We start from the raw sequence: 19,282 nt of genomic DNA, 5'->3' as shown, positions 1-19,282 counted from the left end.
GAACTAGGTCGTGAAAGCGGGACAGGCCCTTTAGAATGTGGGAGGAAACCGGAGCACCCGGAGAAAACCGGTGTGGTCACAGGGAGAACGAACAAATGGCAGGCAAACAGCACCCGTAGCCAGGATCAAAATGGGGTCTCTGGCGCCGTGAGGCAGCAACTCTACCGCTGCGCCACCGTGCCAAATGTTATTCCAAATATGTTGCATTAGTACACACTGTAAACGGCTCGATTGTAATCATGTATAGTCTCTCCGCCAACTGGATAGCACGCAACAAAAAAGCTTTTCACTGTACACGTGACAATAAACTAGACTCAACTGGGTACGGCGTCGAGGCGGTGCGTACGACGTTGAGGCGGTGCATACGGCATCGAGGCGGTGGGTACGGCGTTGAGGCGGTGTGTACGACCTCAATGCGGCTGCGGGCCGGCAGGCCGTTGCCACGCGGTATTTTTGAACACGGTCAGTTTTTCGGAGCCCCGCGCGATGTCGGGACCAGCTCCGCTCAACTCCATACGGCTCCGGCGATCGAAGTGGGACCGGCCCCACGAGGCCGTACGACTCAAGCGACCACGTTAGGTCGCGCTTGCTGCATGGAGTCGCATGCTCGTGGGACTGGCCCTTTAGGAGCAGAATTAGGCCATTCGGCCCATCAAGTCTACTCCGCCATTCAATCATGGCTGATCTATCTCTCCCACCTAACCCCATTCTCCTGCCTTCTCCCCATAACCCCTGACACCCGAACTAATCAATAATCTGTCTATCTCTGCCTTAAAAATATCAATTGACTTGGCCTCCACAGTCTTCCACAGATTCACCACCCTCTGGCTAAAGAAATGTCTCCTCATCTCCTTCCGAAAGGAACGTCCTTTAAATCTGAGGCTACAAAAAAGCTTTTCATTGTCCATCGGTACATGTGACAATAAACAAAACAGTTTAAGAAGGAACTGCAGATGCTGGAAAAATCGAAGGTAGATAAAAAATGCTGGAGGAACTCAGCGGGTGAGGCAGCATCTATGGAGCGAAGGAATGGGCGACGTTTCGGGTCTCGACCCTTCTTCAGACTGAATCCTTAATTCTAAACTGAATCCTTAAACTAATTCTCATCCCTTGCGGTTTGTACATTATCCGTAAAGATGACACTTCCAACATCAAGAGCACGTGCGGCAGTAAATGAAGGCTCCTTTAATGTCGGGAACAGAGCAAGGAAATTCAGCAACGTGACAACTGAATCCATTCAACAATCATGTTGTTTTTATAAGATTAATGAATGAGGCCAGACCTCCACGTGGTCAGAATGAAGCGAAGCTTTTTCTTGACAGGTCGATGAGTTCCGTGCCATGTTTGAAGGGCCTGTCAAATCATTCCCTTGCCTCTTAACATTCCAATTTGAGCGCCACTTTTAGCATTTCTTCAGGAACAGTGCGGTGGTTAATAAGACACTTTAACAATGGCCCACCGAGTCTGCACCAACCAGCGATCCCCGCACAATATAAAATACAAATAAAATTGACGTTGACTCTGATTAACACTACCCTACACACACGAGTGACAATTTGCAATTACACCAAGCCAATTTTAGCCTACAAACCTGTACGTCTTTGGAGGTAGACACAGAATGCAGCAGTAACTCAGCGGGTCAGGCAGCATCTCTGGAGACAAGGAATGGGCGACGTTTCGGGTCGAGGCCCTTCTTCTTTGGAGGGTGGGAGGAAACCGGAGATCCCGGAGAAAACCCCCGCAGGTCACGGGGAGAACGTGCAAACTCCGTACAGACAGCACCCGTGGTCGGGATCGAACCCGGGTCTCCGGCGCCGTGAGGCAGCAACTCTACCGCTGCGTGCCGCCCAAAAGTGCTGGAGTTAGAACTGGTCTCTGTTGACTATTGTCTATAAAGGATATGGGCCAAACATGGGCAGGTGGGACTAGTGTAGATGGGGCATGTTGGTCCGGTTTTCTAAACCTAAATTTTAGTAGTTACTTAAGTTATGATGTCGGATGGAAGCTGCAAACCAAATCTCGTTGCACTTATGTGCAATGACACTAAAATATATTAGTATTATATTATTATTATTATTATTATTATTATTATTATTATTATTATTATTATTATTATTATTATTATTATTAGTGTGAACAGGTGATGGATGGTCGGGGTGGACTCGATGGGCCGAAGGGCCTGTTTCTATGCTGTATCTCCAAACTAAACTAAATACGAGTTTAATGGTGATTCAGTCCTGGAGATGAACATGAAGCTGTAACCTGTGCCAGTGGTATAGATATAATGGATATAGTGCTCTCCACTATATCTATATGTGTATATCCATTACGTAGATGGATATACACACCTGAACAAGCATGCAGGTCAGGAAGGATACCTGAATGAATTTTATAATGCAGGTGTGACCAACCAGGTAGCTCCGAAGGTCAGGTAATTTCATTCTCTTTCCATTTTATTTTTTTGTTTCTGACCTAAAAATACTCAATGTTATGAGTCACTGTCATAGGGTCATACAGCATGGAAACAGGCCCTTCAGCCCACTTGTCCATGCTGACCAAGATGCCCCATCTACACTAGTCCCACCTGCCCATGTTTGGCCCATATCCTTTATAGACAATAGTCAACAGACAATAGACAATAGGTGCAGGAGTGGGCCATTCGGCCCTTCGAGCCAGCACCGCCATTCAATGTGATCATGGCTGATCATCCCCAATCAGTACCCCGTTCCTGCCTTCTCCCCATATCCCCTGACTCCACTATCTTTAAGACCCCTATCTAGCTCTCTCTTGAAAGTATCCAGAGAACTGAACTCCGCCACCAGAGAATTCCACAGACTCACAACTCTCTGTGTGAAAAAGTGTTTCCTCATCTCCGTTCTAAATGGCTTACCCCATATTCTTAAACTGTGGCCCCTGGTTCTGGACTCCCCCAACATCGGAACATATTTCCTGCCTCCAGCGTGTCCAAACCCTTAATAATCTTATATGTTTCAATAAGATGCCCTCTCATCCTTCTAAACTCCAGAGTGTACAAGCCCAGCCGCTCCATTCTCTCAGCATATGACAGTCTTGCCATCCCGGGTATTAACCTTGTAAATAATATATAACCTTGTAAATATACATAAATACAATCAACACAAACTCTCCAGTACAATAGGTGGAGCAAAGGGGAAGATACAGAGTGCAGAATATAGTTCTCAGCAATGTAGCGCATCAGTTCCACAGACCAGTTCCAAAGTCCAATGTCCGCAATGGGGTCGAGGTGAATCGGACAGGACCCTAGCTTATGGAAGGACCGTTCAGAAACCTGATAACAGAGGGGAAGAAGCTGTTCCTGAGTCAGGTGGTGCACGATTTCAAGCTTCTGTACCTTCTGCGGGACGGGAGCGAGGAGAAGAAGGAATGGCCAAGGTGGGACAGGGACAAGTCTTTGATGATGTCATAGTAACATAGAAACATAGAAAATAGGTGCAGGAGTAGGCCATTCGGCCCTTCGAGCCTGCACCGCCATTCAATATGATCATGGCTGATCATCCAACTCAGTATCCTGTACCTGCCTTCTCTCCATACCCCCTGATCCCTTTAGCCACAAGGGCCACATCTAACTCCCTCTTAAATATAGCCAATGAACTGTGGCCTCAACTGCCTTCTGTGGCAGAGAATTCCACAGATTCACCACTCTCTGTGTGAAAAATGTTTTTCTCATCTCGGTCCTAAAAGATTTCCCCCTTATCCTTAAACTGTGACCCCTGTCGGCTGCTTGTGGCGTTGATGGAGTTTATGACAAAGGCAAATTTAATCCATTTTAGAATAAGGCTGTGACATAACACAAGGTGGAAAAAGTGAAGGGGTCTGAATACTTTCTGAATGCACTGTACATGTGTATTTGTGAGTGAGTGTATATATACACACTGAACCTTTTTTTTCTCTTGTTTATTATATTGTTCACCGTGTATTATGTTTACATATTGTGTTGTGCTGCTGCAAGTAAGAATTTCATTGTTCTATCTGGGACACATGACAATAAAATACTCTTGACTCTCGACACCTAAGATAGACACAAAAAGCTGGAGAAAATCAGCATCTCTGGAGAGAAGGAATGTGTGACGTTTCAGGTCGAGACCGTTCTTCAATGTCACCCATTCCTTCTCTCCAGAGATGCTGCCTGTCCCGCTGAGTTACTCCAGCATTTTGTGTCTATCTTCGGTTTTAAACCAGCATCTGCAGTTCCTTCCCGCACATCTTGACACCACCCATTGTGCATTATGCTGCGGTAGACAAAAATGCTGGAGAAACTCAGCGGGTGAGGCAGAATCTATGGAGCGAAGGAATAGGAGACCCGGAGGGTCTCGACCTGAAACGTCACCTATTCCTTTGCTCCATAGATGCTGCCTAACCCGCCCGCTGAGTTTCTCCTGCATTTTTGTCTCCCTTCAATTTTTCCAGCATCTGCAGTTCTTTCCTAAACACCTCCAGATTCAGGAACAGTTTCTTCCCAGCTGTTATCAGGCAGCTGAACCATCCTACCATAACCAGAGAGTGGTGCTGAACTACTATCTACCTTATTGGTGACCCTCGGACTATCCTTGATCAGACTTTGCTGGCTTTACCTTGGGGGGGGGGGAGAAGAAAGGAAGAGGCAGAGACAGTGGGCTGTGGGAGAGCTGGGAAGGGGAGGGGAAAGAGGGAGAAATCAGGGACTACCTGAAATTGGAGGTCAATGTTCATACCGCTGGGGTGTAAACTACCCAAGCGAAATATAAGGTGCTGCCCCTCCAATTTGCAGTGGGCCTCACCCTGGCCATGGAGGAGGCCCAGGACAGAAAGGACGGATTTGGAATGGGAGGGGGAGTTGAAGTGCTGAGCCACCGAGAGATCAGGTTAGTTTGTGCGAACTGAGTGGAGGTGTTGGGCGAAGCGATGGCCAAGCCTGCGCTTGGTCTCACTGATGTAGAGCAGCGGATGCAATAGATGAGGTTGGAGGAGGTGCAGGAGCAGGATTTGTGCATTATCCTGCATTCCTTTTTATGCTCAATTTGCTGGTTTTGATGAGTATCTTAATGCTCTATATCTGCAAAGCAACGTGCCATATCCCGCTCAATTTGTCGTTACGCCAACTTGATCATTTTATTTTAAGACCTCCTTTACAGCGCGGTTTTATTGTGACCATTTATTTATACAAGATGCTGCGTCTAAAATAGACCCTGGAGAAAGACGGAGATTAATCACCAGCTCTTTGCTTTCAAGAGAACACATTTTTGATTAAAAATAAAACGTGCGTTTTTACCTCTGAATAGCAATGTGCTTTTGCAATTGGGCAATAAGGATGGAGAGGGGTGATCTACTGGAGGTGTACATGATCATCGAGCAGGCTGCGACTTGATTCCTTAGAGCACAGGAGGATGAAAGAGTGATATTATAGAGGCGTATAAAATCACGAGGGGAATAGATTGGGTGGATGCACAGAGTCTTTTACCCAGAGAGCGGTGCTGAACTACCATCTACCTCTTTGGTGACCCTTGGACTATCCTTGATCAGCTTGCTGGCTTTACCTTGCACTAAACGTCACCAGGTGGCGCCAGTCATGGCTGCCTCGCCAACAGTCTGTCTGTCCTTTCCCTCTTTGTGTTTTAGTTGTATGTGTTAAATGTATGTTTTTTAGTGTTCTTTAGTATGCTTGATCAATGGTGTTTTATCATTAATGTTTTATTATTATTAATGTTTAGTGTTTTCTGAGTCATTCGTAACTGTCACTGTATGTCATGTTGTTACTTGTGGGCGGAGCACCAAGGCAAATTCCTTGTATGTGAATACTTGGCCAATAAACCTACTTACTTACTTACTTCTTTAGCTTGTTTTATGTGGGGGGTGGGTGGGGGGAGGGGTGGGGGAGGGGGATTTTTTTCCCAATCTCTTACCTCACGGAGATGCCATTTTTTTCTGTATCGTATCTCCGTCCGCAATGCGGCCTTACTTTGAGGAGTTGGCGGCCTTTGCGGGAGACCGATTTCGAGAGCTCCACCGCGGGGAGCCTGCGGGACTATAACATCGTGGAGCCCGCGATCCCTTTGCCAGGGATCGACCTCGGAGCTCCAACCATGGGTGCTTGCGGACTTAATATCGCGGAGCTCACGGTCTCTGGTCAGAGACCGACTTCGAGAACTCCAAGCGGCGGGAGTTTCGATCGCCCCGACACGGGAATTTCGACCGCCCCAACGGAATATTCGACTGCCCCGTCCGCGGGAGAATAAAAAAGGAAGAAGTTGGAACTTTATTGCCTTCCATCACAGTGGGGAATGTGGGGAATCAGCTGTGGTGGATGTTTATGTTAACTTTTATGTAGTTGTGTATCTTGTTGCTTTTTCAGTATTGCTGTATGGTAAATCGAATTTCACTGTATCTTAATTGGTACACATGACAATAAAAAGACCTTTGAAACCTTTGTATCTGTACACTGTAAATGGATCGATTGTAATCATGTATAGTCTTTCTGGTGACTGGTTAGCACGCAACAAAAGCTTTTCACTGTACTTAGTGACAATAAACTAAACTAGAGTAGGGGAATCAAGAACCAGAGGACATACGGTTAAGTTCAGTTTAGTTTAGAGATACAAAAACGGAAACAGGCCCTTCGGCCCACGAGTCCGCACTGACCAGCGATCCCCGCATGTTAACACTATCCTACACACACTAGGGACAATTTTACATTTACACCAAGCCAATTAACCCACAGACCCGCACGTCTTTGGAGCGTGGGAGGATACCGAAGGTCTCGGAGAAATTCCACGCAGGTCACAGGGAGAACGTACAAACTCCGTACAGACAGCACCCGTAGTCAGGATCGAACGTGGGTCTCTGGCGCTATGAGGCAGCAGCTCTACCCGCTGCGCCACCGTTTATGGTGAGAGGGGAAAGATTTAATAGGAAACTGTGGGGCAACTTTTTCCACACAGAGGATGGTGGGTGTATGGAACAAGCTGCCAGGTGAGGAAGTTGGGACAGGTAATAAAACAACATTTAAAATACATCTTCACAGGCACATGGATAGTTTCAGTTGAGTTTATTGTCACGTGTACCGAGGTACGGTGAAAAGCTTCTGTGGCGAGCTGACCAGTCAGCGGAAAGACAATACATGATTATAATCGAGTTGTCCACAGTGTACAGATACATGATAAAGGGAATAATGTTTAGACAATACACAATAGGCAATAGGTGCAGGAGTGGGCCATTCGGCCCTTCGAACCAGCACCGCCATTCAATGTGATCACGGCTGATCATCCCCAATCAGTACCCCGTTCCTGCCTTCTCCCCATATCCCCTGACTCCGCTATTTTTAAGAGCCCTATCTAGCTCTCTCTTGAAAGCATCCAGAGAACCTGCCTCCACCGCCCTCTTGAGGCAGAGAATTCCACAGACTCACCACTCTCTGTGAGAAAAAGTGTTTCCTCGTCTCCGTTCTAAATGGCTTACCCCTTATTCTTAAAGTTTAGTGCAAGGTAAAGCCAGCAAATTCCGATCATAGATAGTTCGAGGGTGACCAATGAGGTAGATAGTAGTTCAGGACCGCTCTCTGGTTGGTGGTAGGATGGTTCAGTTGCCTGATAACAGCCGGGAAGAAACTGTCTCTGAATCTGGAGGTGTGCGTTTTCACACTTCTGTACCTCATGCCCGATGGGAGAGGGGAGAAGAGGGAGTGACCGGGGTGAGACTGGTCCTTTTTTAGTGTACAGGATAAAGGGAATAGTGAGAATAATATTTAGTGCAAGATAAAGTCCAGTAAAGTCTGATCAAAAATAGTAAAGGTTTACTTTTAACAGGATAGGATAGGAAAGAAAAGATTTAGATGGATATGGGCCAAACGCAACCAGGTGGGACTAGCATCGATGGGGCATTTCTGGTCGGCACGGATGGTAGGGCCGAAGGGCCTGTGTCTGTGCCGTATGATTCTACGACTCTATGCTCTGTCCTGGTATATAGTTAGCCAAGATGTTCTAAAGCTGAAGGGAAATGCTTGCATCAGCAAAACACAAAATGCTGGAGGAACCCAGCGGGTCAGGCAGCATCTGCGGAGGGAATGGACGGGTAACGTTTCAGGTTGGAACCCATCCTCAGAGTCTCGAGCTGGAACATCGCCATTCTGTCCATTCCCCTCCACAGGTGCTGGCTGACCCGCTGAGTTCCTCCAGCACTTTGTGTTTTGCTCAGGACTCCAGCATCTGCAGTTCCTTGTGCCTCTGTTTCAATTATTTATTTTGTTCCCGGTCAGGCCCACAGTGGAGTTACAACATGTAAAACAAAGAACAGTACGGAATAAGAACAGGCCCTTCGGCCCACGATGTCCGTGCTAAGTAAAAAACAAATCTCCTTTGTCTGCAGGTGATCCATATCCCTCCAATTCCTGGAGATTCCCCAACTCTGGGCTGAAGGCCGTGTGCATCTACCCAATCTATTCCCCTCGTGATCTTATACACTTCGATAAGATCACCGAAGCAGGCACAAAGTGCTGGAGTAACTCAGCGGAACAGGCAGCATCTCTGGAGAGAAGGAATGGCTGATGTTTCGGGTCGAGACCTTAGCCTGCTCAGTGGTCTTATACACCTCTATAAGATCACCCCTCGTCCTCCTGGGCTCCAATGAATAGATTCCTGGCTTGTTCAATGGTCTTATACACCTCTATAAACATACAAACATAGAAATAGGTGCAGGAGTAGGCCATTCGGCCCTTCGAGCTTGCACCGCCATTCAATATGATCATGGCTGATCATCCAACTCAGTATCCCGTACCCGCCTTCTCTCCATACCCCCTGATCCCTTTAGCCACAAGGGCCACATCTAACTCCCTCTTAAATATAGCCAATGAACTGTGGCCTCAACTACTTTCTGCGGCAGAGAATTCCACAGATTCGCCACTCTCTGTGTGAAAAAAAAAATTATTTTCTCGGTCCCAAAAGATTTCCCCCTTATCCTTAAACTGTGACCCCTTGTTCTGGACTTCCCCAACATCGGGAACAATCTTCCTGCATCTAGCCTGTCCAACCCCTTAAGAATGTTGTAAGTTTCTATAAGATCCCCCCTCAATCTTCCAAATTCTAGCGAGTACAAGCCGAGTCTTTCTTCATATGAAAGTCCTGTCATCCCAGGAATCAGTCTGGTGAACCTTCTCTGTACGAATGAACCTTCTATGGCACGAATGCAGATTAGGAGACCTCTCTACACCTCTATAAGATCACCCCTCATCCTCCTGGGCTCCAAGGGGTAGAGTCCTGGCTTGCTCGGTGCCCAGGCGGCTGTCCGGGTGACGGGAGGATTTATTTGGGGGGTGGGGTGGGGAAGAAAGAGGAGATTATGAGAAGGAAGGGGCGGGCTGGCTAGCGAGCCAGTGCTGAGCGGCGCCTCGTCACGGTACACGTGTGGCTAGATCAGCCGGAGCTGTCCGTGGTACTGACCCGCTCCTAACGCACAAGCCAGCGGCGGCCACAGCTCTCTCTACTCTCCCCACCTAGCCGGCCCGCCACACTTCCTCCACTCCCACCCCTTCCCCTCCACAACAGCTGTATTCTCTACAAACCCGGCGAGAGAGGGGACCCCCCAGCCCACTCTAATATCCAGCTGCCTCGGAAAAGTAGTTGGGAGAGGTGAGACAGACAGAGAGAGAGATTGCTGGAAACTGGAATGAATGGAAACGCGTTCTCTCGCTGCCGACCCGACATGAAGGCGATGTTTCTGCTCGTGTCTCTACTCCTCAGCGTCTACAGTGAAGGTAAGAGTTCGGTGTGTGGCGGAGACGGGGAGATGTACAAACGCGTTAACTAACCGGTGTAGAGAGAGAAGAAGAGGTAGAAGAAAAAAATAAAACCCCCAACTTGAACGCGAGTGGATTGAACACACACATTGACATTATTCACCACCACACACCGACCGACCGGCCGGCCGAGCCTCCATTGAAAGTGCCGGCACGTCGCTGCGAGATTAGATACACTTGTAAGGTGGATTAAAGAAATTGTCCAAGTGTAGTCACTGATGGAGCGACGGGTTATTGTGGCCGCAGAAACTGTCCTATTATCACCAATTATTCATTTGCTTTTTCCTGCTCCTGGTTTTGGTTTTCTTGTGGCATTCTCCGCCGTTTAAAGTGTCGCCCGAGCCCGCGTTTGCTGATATATTGAGACTACTAACGGGGAGTGTGATGAATACCTCCTTTACAATATGTGGAGGAACTCGGAGCGAGCCGTCGTTGCCTCGGTTTCCACCAGTTTGATTCATTAACATCGGATAATGAGACTCGTTGTTAATTTCGCGTCGTTCAGTCACCTGCCCATCGCATCCAGGTCGTGAACATCCCACAGTGTTAGGTTAATTCTACCCAGGAGAGAATTGGCTCATGTCCTGTGTGTGTGTGTGTGTGTGTGTGTGGGGGGTGGGAAAAGGCGATGTGGAAAATGATGAGAATTGATGTTCGGGGAGAAAATGCAGCTTGCAGCTTTTGAAAAGTAAAAAGGTCCTGTTCCGTTCTCGTGTCTGCTTCTTTTTTAATAGAAGCAGACTTCACAAACATTGGGTTTTGACAGGGAGGGGGGAGGCTTTGTCCCCGGGTGTGTGTGGAGGGTGGGTGCCCGGGTAACGAGAGACGGATGGCTAGTTATTTACAGCTGGTGGAAACGTGGTCTCAATTTGGTCTCAATTAGGGGCTAGTGGAGTCGAGGGATATGGGCGAAGGCAGGCACGGGTTATTGATAGGGGACGATCAGCCGTGATCACAGTGAATGGCGGTGCTGGCTCGAAGGGCCGAATGGCCTCCTCCTGCACCTATTTTCTATGTTTCTATGTAATTATAATTCCCAAGTGCGCCCTCAACTGACTTCTCAACGCCAAAAAAACAATCAATAATCACCCCCCTCGTCTTCCTAATCGGGCAAGGTGCATGCATACTGTCGTGGTCATTATAATGGGCTGGCCACACCTGGAGCACCAGATATTGGGCACAAATCACAATGGGCGCCGGCACTAGTGAAGTCTTGGTGGTCTGCGTGTTATTATTTGTACCAGGGTGTGTTTCTGTGTCTCGCTGAGTTTGCCTGGCTCATTATTGAGCCGCTTCTTGTTGTCACACGGTGACAGGGAGACCTCGCTACAGGCATCAACAATGACCGGGCTGGACAACCCCAAGAAAGATGATTGCACCTTTTACTACCCCACCCCGCTGCGCTCTTTCAGAAATGCGACACGGATTCGCGTGGCAAACGATCTCACACACACTCGACACTAGATAGCCGGACTCTGACAGAGAGGGATTCTGTACGAGTGCCTCTTGTTCACGTCCACCCACCCACTTGGCTACCAGGGTTAGATGTAGCCCACTTTCTATCCTAATGGAAGTCCGTCATTGTAGAACGTGCTTGTCTTCCAAGCATGCTTGAAGTCTTATGTTTGTTGAAGAAGAATAGATATTTAATTGTCACGTGTGACCAGTCACAGTGAAATTCTTGGCTTGCATCGTCAAGGTATGCAAATAGTGGCCACGTAAAGGGCACAGACAAAGTTATAAAGATCCGGCGCTGGGCCCTCCTTTATCTCCCCCCCCCCCCCGACCAACAGCAGTCCCCCCCCCCCCCACCAACAGCAATCTCCCCCCCCCCCCACCAACAGCAGTCTCCCCCCCCCCCCCCCCCCCCCCCCACATCTCAATCTCAGAACAAACAGAACTGGGGCAAAAATAGTCAATTTTTATAGACAATAGGTGCAGGAGTAGGCCATTCAGCCCTTCAAGCCAGCATCGCCATTCAATGTGATCATGGCTGATCATCCCCAATCAATACCCCGTTCCTGCCTTCTCCCCATATCCCCTGACTCCGCTATCTTTATCCACGAGTAGTTGCTCTACTCGACAGCCAAAAATCTGTAGCCTCCCTTTGATCTGGTATTTTGTTGGTTCACATGCTTGATCAATGGTGTTTTATCATTAATGTTTTATTATTATTAATGTTTAGTGTTTTCTGATTCATTCGGAACTGTCATTGTATTTCATGTTGTTACTTGTGGGCGGAGCACCAAGGCAAATTCCTTGTATGTGAATACTTAGCCAATAAACTTACTTACTTACTTTCAGAGCTCTGTCTAGCTCAGATTGTTTTCAGATTGTATGGAAATAGTTCAGGTGAATCCAGTAAATAAATAAATGAGGAACGTGGTGTTTTTTCCGAGAGATTTCCATGTGGTTCTTGTATTTTGGTCTTTGATTGTGAGTCTTAACTATCTTGTTTTCACTGCATTTCATTTTGGACGGGTTCCCAGAAGCATTTAATTAAACATATTATCTCCATGAAAATATTTTGAGCTTCAATTTAGGAAGCATTTCATTTTGTACATTTGTTTAGATAGCATGTCTGCAAACTGCGTGTGTATGTTGGGGTAGGTAATTTTGCATGTAGAAATTCTTGATTATGTACATCATGAAGTAACACTGAGCAGATAAAAGCAGTCCAGGGTCTGAGCTCCCCAGAGGAGCATGGGTGAAGCTCAACAGACTTGGTACTGAAGTTGGGTGTTTCAATGCCAGCAGAGAAACATAGAAACATAGACAATAGGTGCAGGAGTAGAGGCCATTCGGCCCTTCGACTCTGCACCACCATTCAATATGATCATGGCTGATCATCCAACTCAGTATCCTGTACCTGCCTTCTCTCCATACCCCCTGATCCCTTTAGCCCCAAGGGCCACATCTAACTCCCTCTTAAATATAGCCAATGAACCGGCCTCAACTATTTTCTATGGCAGAGAATTCCACAGATTCACCACTCTGTGGGGGATAAAAACATTCTCATCTCGGTCCTAAAAGACTTCCCCCTTATCCTTAAACTGTGACCCCTTGTTCTGGACTTCCCCAACATCGGGAACAATCTTCCTGCATCTAGCCTGTCCAACCCCTTAAGAATGTTGTACGTTTCTATAAGATCCCCCCTCAATCTTCTAAATTCTAGCGAGTACAAACCGAGTCTATCCAGTCTTTCTTCATATGAAAGTCCTGCCATCCCAGGAATCAGTCTGGTGAACCTTCTCTGTACTCCCTCTATGGCAAGAATGTCTTTCCTCAGATTAGGAGACCAAAACTGTACGCAATACTCCAGGTGTGGTCTCAGCGTGTGTAGATGGGGGCTCCCTCCGCCACAGCCCAGCCTGTGAATGTGGAGCAGAACAACACACAGCCAACCATGTCATCTCTGGATGCCCGCTCTACCACCCACCAAGTGGGGCTGTGTCAGGGCCTGGACAACACAGACAGCTACCTGGCTGCTCAACACCCGGCTCGAGATCTAACTATTCCTTTGGTTTATTTATGTTTCATTCGCAAGAAGAAGAAGAAGACTGAACAGATCAAACTGGTAGTGCAGGAAGGAACTGCAGATGCTGGTTTAAACCGAAGATAGACACAAACAGCTGGAGTAACTCAGCGGGTCAGACAGCATCTCCGGAGAGAAGGAATACGTGATGTTTCAGGTCGAGACCCTTCTTCAGGCTGAGAGTCAGAGGGAAAGGGAAACGAGAGATACAACAATGATACACAATGATACAATTTATTTGTTGTCATTTGAACCTCATTGAAGTCTGAAGAAGGGTTTCGGCCCGAAACGTCGCCTATTTCCTTCGCTCCATAGATGCTGCTGCACCCGCTGAGTTTCCCCAGCAATTTTGTGTACCTTCGAGGTTCAAACGAAGTTTGGTTTTGGTTCTAGACGGTGATGTAGAGAGATGGAGAACAAATGAATGAAAGATATGTAAAAATGCAGCAATGATAAAGGAGACGGGCCTTTATTAGCTGTGGGCTAGGTGAGAACGAGTTACAGACAATGTTGAAACTAGTACAACTAGGGTGTCGGGGGTTATGGGGAGAAGGCAGGAGAATGGGGGTTGGAGGGAGAGATAGATCAGCCACGATTGAATATTTTTCATTCATTTGTTCTCTATCTCTACATCGCTATCGTTTCCCTCTCCCCTGAATCTCAGTCTGAAGGAGGGACTCGATGCAGAATAACATCACCCATTCCTTCTCTCCAGATATGCTGCCTGTCCCACTGAGTTACTCCGGCATTTTGTGTCCTGTCTTCAGATGCCGGTTGTGTTTTACTGCCCCTGCCACTCTCCTCCTTGCCGGTGAATGTTCCCACCTTGGGTGATCCCTGCAGTAAAATGAGACCGACTCCCTCCTCAACGAGGTTGCTCTTCTGAATGCTAAATGGTGCACTGTTCTTCAGCTCTGGGTATGGAGAGGAGATAAATGTGTGTGTCTGCTCGCAAGAACTGACGATATACAGCATGAATTATCTGTGGGTGACGTGGAAGTACACTGTGGTATAACTGGCCATTAAGTCTATTTATTTTGCTATTGCTTACAAGGTCGTTATTTACTGACTGGTCGAAAACACTTAAATCATAGCGATGGTGATGTTCCAATTGTAACTGCGTCATGTCAGTGAGATATTTTAGTCCAGGCTGCTGTAAATTGAGTGGACTTCCTGAAGAGACCATCGAGGCGTAAATTCTTAAACTGCACTAAACTGACTGGACATTCGGAACTAGACTGCTGGGCTGAAAGCAAATAACACGCGAGTCGGATTATTTCTGCAGCCCCCTTGTCTCGAGATCCCAAAGTTCGACACAGAAAGCTGGAGCACGTCAGCGGGAACAGGCAGCATCCCCGGAGAGAATGTTTCGGGTCGAGACCCTTCATCAGACTGCGGGGGGAAAGGGAAACAAGATGATGTGGAGAGATATGGAACAATGAATGAAAGATATGCGAAAAAGTAATGACGATGAAGGGAAAGGGGGCATTGAATGAGGAGGGGAAGAGACAGTAACATTAAGACTTGTTCCTCCATCACAGTGAGGAGGTGCCTGGTGAACTCACTGTGGTGGATGTTAATTTGGGTTTATTGTATGTTTTGTTGTTTATTATTATATGTATGACTGCAGTCAACAACATTTCGTTCATACTGAAAGGTCTGAATGACAAATAAAGGATCTAATCTAAGTTAGCTGTTTGTTGGGTGATAACGAGAAGCTGGTGCGACTTGGGTGGGGGAGGGATAGAGAAAGAGGGAATGCCAGGGTCAATATTTATACATCTGGCCTGTAAGATGTCCAAGCAAAATATGAGATGCTGTTTTTCCCATCTCTGTCTCGGGTTTTTTTTGTTCAAAATAGATTTTTTTCTTGTATTAAAGTTTGCTGATTGTACCTGTGTGATTTTTGAAGGTATTTAATGTACCTGTGGGATAGTTATAGATGGCTGGAACTATGGGGAGAAGTTCCTGCCTTCTCCCCATATTCTCTGGGATATGGGGAGAAGGCAGGAATGGGGTACTGATTGTGGATGATCGGCCATGATCACATTGAATGGCGGTGCTGGCTCGAAGGGCCGAACGGCCTCCTCCTGCACCTATTGTCGATGTTTAGGTTTATTATTGCCTGTGTACAGTGAGAAGCTTTGTTTTGAATGCTAACCAGTCAATCCAGTTCAGGGTCTGTTTATTGTCACATGTACCGAGGTACAGTGAAAAGCTTTTGTTGCGTGCTAACCAGCCAGCTCTGTTGTAAAAGGCCTACCCCTCGCTCTTAATCACAGAAGATGCGTGGAGGCAGTAAATGGATATGTTTAAGGCAGAGATAGATGGAATCATGATTAGGTCCGGGGTTATGGGGAGAAGGCAGGAGAATTGGGTTAGGAGGGGGAAGGTAGATCAGCCGTGACTGAATGGCTGAGTAGATGTGATGGGCTGAATGGCCTAATTCTGCTCCCATCATTTATGAATAATATGTTTGTGTGTGGGGTGTGGGGGTAGTGTTTCTGTGTGTGTGTGCGCGGTCCGTGTGCGGGGGGGGGGTGTGTGTGTGCGTGTGTGCGTGTGTGCGTGCGTGTGTGCGGGGTGTGTGTGTGTGTGTGCGGGGGGGGGGGGGGGTGTGTGTGTGTGTGTCAGTGTGTGTGTCAGTGTGGAAAGAGTTACAGACTGAAATGCGATATCAAGATTCAGATGACATCCACAAGCCACATAACCTGTGCTGTTAGATTTATAATGTAATCAGATCCCTTCAATTACGCTACAACCTTGAAGGTCCCTTTCAGTAATGTATTATTCTGCGTGGGGTATGATAATGTACTGGGATGTGGCCATCTACCCGTGTGTCCCTAGTAGCCTATTTATTTTTATTAAAGGGCATGTCTCTTTTAATGTGGCTTAAGGCAGGGCCATTCAAAGCTCGTGCATCAGAGTATGTCCATTAACACGAGCACTCTGATACATCTCCATTTCATGAAATAAATAATTCTGAACTAATGCAGTAATAATGTATTGCGACACTGAGTTTACATCGCTTGCAGCCTCTTGTTTCATTGGCTTGCAAACCTCTGACCTACGTCTGCCTATTGGTTTAATTGCAATGATTCCCTGATCTAAGTGATCCATGGGCGTTCGGCTAATCTTAATTCATATTCTCCTAACTACCTGCGCGTGTTTCTGATCTGGCGTACCTGAGAGTGAAGCGTTGACCAGTGCACCAGATATGTCCCCGTGTGGTGCAGTTATCATAGAGTGATACAGCGTGGAAACAGGCCCTTAGGCCCATCCTGCCCACACCGGCCAACATGTCCCAGCTGCACTAGTCCCAGCTGCCCGCGTTTGGACCATATCCCTCCAAACCTGTCCTATCCATGTACCTGTCGAACTGTTTCTTAAACTTTGCGCTAGTCTGAGCCTCGACTACCTCCTCCATACACCCACCACCCTCTGTGTGGAAAAAGTTACCCCTTCACATTCCTCTTGGATCTTTTCCCCTTCACCTTAAACCTATGTCCTCTGCTCCTCGATTCCCCTGCTCTGGGCAAGAAACTCCGTGCGTCTTCCCGATCTATACAGAGCAGAAACAGGCCTGTCGGCCCACCAAGTCCGTGCTGACCAGCGATCCCCGCACCCTACACACACCAGGGACAATTTAACCATTTCTACCGAAGCCAATTAACCTACAAACTTTGTAGTGTGGGAGGAAACCGGAGCACCAGGAGAAAACCCACACTGGTCACGGGGAGAACGTACAAACTCTGTACAGACAGCTCCTGTAGTCGGGATCGAACCCGGGTCTCTGGCGCTGTGAGGCAGCAACTCTACCGCTGCGCCACTGTGCCGTTCGATGTCATTGAGGTTGCTGGCAATGGGGAGAGACGGGTTACCCTTGGGAGAAAAAATTAAAGTCTGAGGGCAAGTGAACAAGATTAAAGATGTTGTCAATCATTATTTGTCAGGGTTGATCTTGGCTTCACACGCACAAGGAATCCCAAGCGAATGCATATTTGCATTTGTGTCTGACAAGCGAGCATAATACATTGTCTACTTGTCAAAATGCATTCTCTTGTAAATGTTTATAACGTAACTGGGAAGAGTTGACTGCGCTGTATGCCTTGATTAGCAAATGTGTTACGATGCTTCTATAACATCTAGTGACATGTAATATTGATCTTCAAAAATCTTCAGCAGCCCTGCTGTAGAGCAGCCTATTACCTAAGAGCATAGCTGGCTGATTTCTCCCAATTGTATTTGTTCCAGACCTTTGTTGTTGTATCTATTATATATCATTACGTTCCTGCTTACCCAATCAAGGGAGATGTATAGCGATATGAAAGGACCCTATAAAATGCTGGTATAGATGCCAACAGGTTGTAAGAGTCAGGAGAGTTTTATTGTCATGTGTTCCAGATAGGACAATGAAATTCTTGCTTGCTGCAGCACAACACAATATGTAAACATAATACAGAACAGGAGATAAAAGTTCAGTGTGTCTATATATCATAGACCATATATATATATACTGAACTTTTATCTCCTGTTCTGTATTATGTATATATATGTATATGTATATGTATATGTAATATATATATATATAGTCATATATATATAGTCATATATATATATATATATATATATATACTGAACTTTTATCTCCTGTTCTGTGCAATAAAGTGCAATAGTAATAATAGACTGTTATTGTTCAGAGTTTGTTTGATGTTGTGTTTAATAGCCTGATGGCTGTGGGGAAGTAGCTATTCCTGAACCTGGACGTTACAGTTTTCAGGCTCCTGTACCTTCTTCCCGATGGCAGTGGAGAGATGAGTGTGTGTGGCCAGGATGGTGTGGGTCTTTGATGATGTAGGCAGCCTTTTTGAGGCAGCGACTGCGATAGATCCCTTCGATGGTGGGGAGGTCAGAGCCGGTGATGGACTGGGCAGTGGTCACAACTTTCTGCTTTTTGTTTTTCCGCTCCTGGACGTTGAACCAAGATGCCGAACCAAGCCACGATGCAACCGGTCAGCATGCTCTCTACTGTGCACCTGTAGAAGTTCGAGAGAGTGCTCCTTGACATTCCGACTCTCCGTAATCTTCTCAGGAAGTAGAGGCGCTGATGTGCCTTCTTTATAATTGCACCAATGTGCTATCAAAGAGTTGGCGACTTCTGTCTGGAAGAGACCCTTCCTTTCGAGTGAAGGATGGGCATTCTCCCCGTGACCTGCATGGATTTTCTCCGGGTGCTCCCGTTTCCCCCCCACACTCCAAAGACGTACAGGTTTGTAGGTTAATGGCCTCGGTATAATTGCAAGTTGTCCCTAGTGTGTGTGTAGGATGCTGTTGGTGTGCAGGGATCGCTGCTCGGTGGGCCGAAGGGCCTGTTTCTGCGCTGTATCTCTAAACTAAAACCAAAAAGACAAATATCGGAAAGACGCGCAGAGTCTCTTGCCCAGAGTTGGGGAAATTGAGGACCAGAGGGAATAGGTTCAAGGTGAAGGGGAAAAGGCCTGTTTCTGCACTGTATCTCTAAAACTCTCACCAGAGAGCTGTGAGTCTGTGGAATTCTCTGCCACAGAAGGCAGTGGAGGCCAATTCTTCAAGAGAGAGCTAGATTTAGCTCTTAGTGCTAACGGAGTCGGGGGATATGGGGAGAAGGCAGGAACGGGGTACTGATTCTGAATGATCAGCCATGATCATATTGAATAGCGGTGCTGGCTCGAAGGGCCGAATGGCCTACTCCTGCACTTATTTTCTATGTTTCTAGGTGAGGAGGTATTCACAGATAGCTGTGGTTTAACACACAAGGAGAATGTATTTGTAAAGGTTTTAAGTTGTAAAATTGTTTGATGATCATTTCATTGGCAAGTTTGTGTTTTTCATGAAGTCCGTGAACACTGCCTGATGGACAGGTATGTGGGCAGGAGGGATATGGGCCAAACGCAGGCAGGTGGGAC

General features: G+C 47.0%; 1 protein-coding gene across 1 annotated transcript in view; it reads left to right on the top strand.

Moving 5' to 3' along the window:
• The first annotated feature begins 9,442 nt into the window (after positions 1-9,442).
• LOC116989179 (seizure protein 6 homolog) overlaps positions 9,443-19,282 on the top strand; it is a 320,057-nt gene continuing 310,217 nt past the window's right edge. The window contains exon 1 of the mRNA XM_033046403.1: positions 9,443-9,760. Within this exon, the coding sequence (XP_032902294.1) occupies positions 9,673-9,760 (88 nt within the window). The 5' untranslated portion in view covers positions 9,443-9,672. The remainder of the gene's footprint in view (positions 9,761-19,282) is intronic.

This window comes from Amblyraja radiata, chromosome 28 (assembly GCF_010909765.2).
Source record: "Amblyraja radiata isolate CabotCenter1 chromosome 28, sAmbRad1.1.pri, whole genome shotgun sequence".
In the NCBI taxonomy this organism is placed as follows: domain Eukaryota; kingdom Metazoa; phylum Chordata; class Chondrichthyes; order Rajiformes; family Rajidae; genus Amblyraja; species Amblyraja radiata.
Note: the sequence above shows the minus strand (reverse complement) of the source record. Positions and strands in the feature narration are given on the sequence as shown.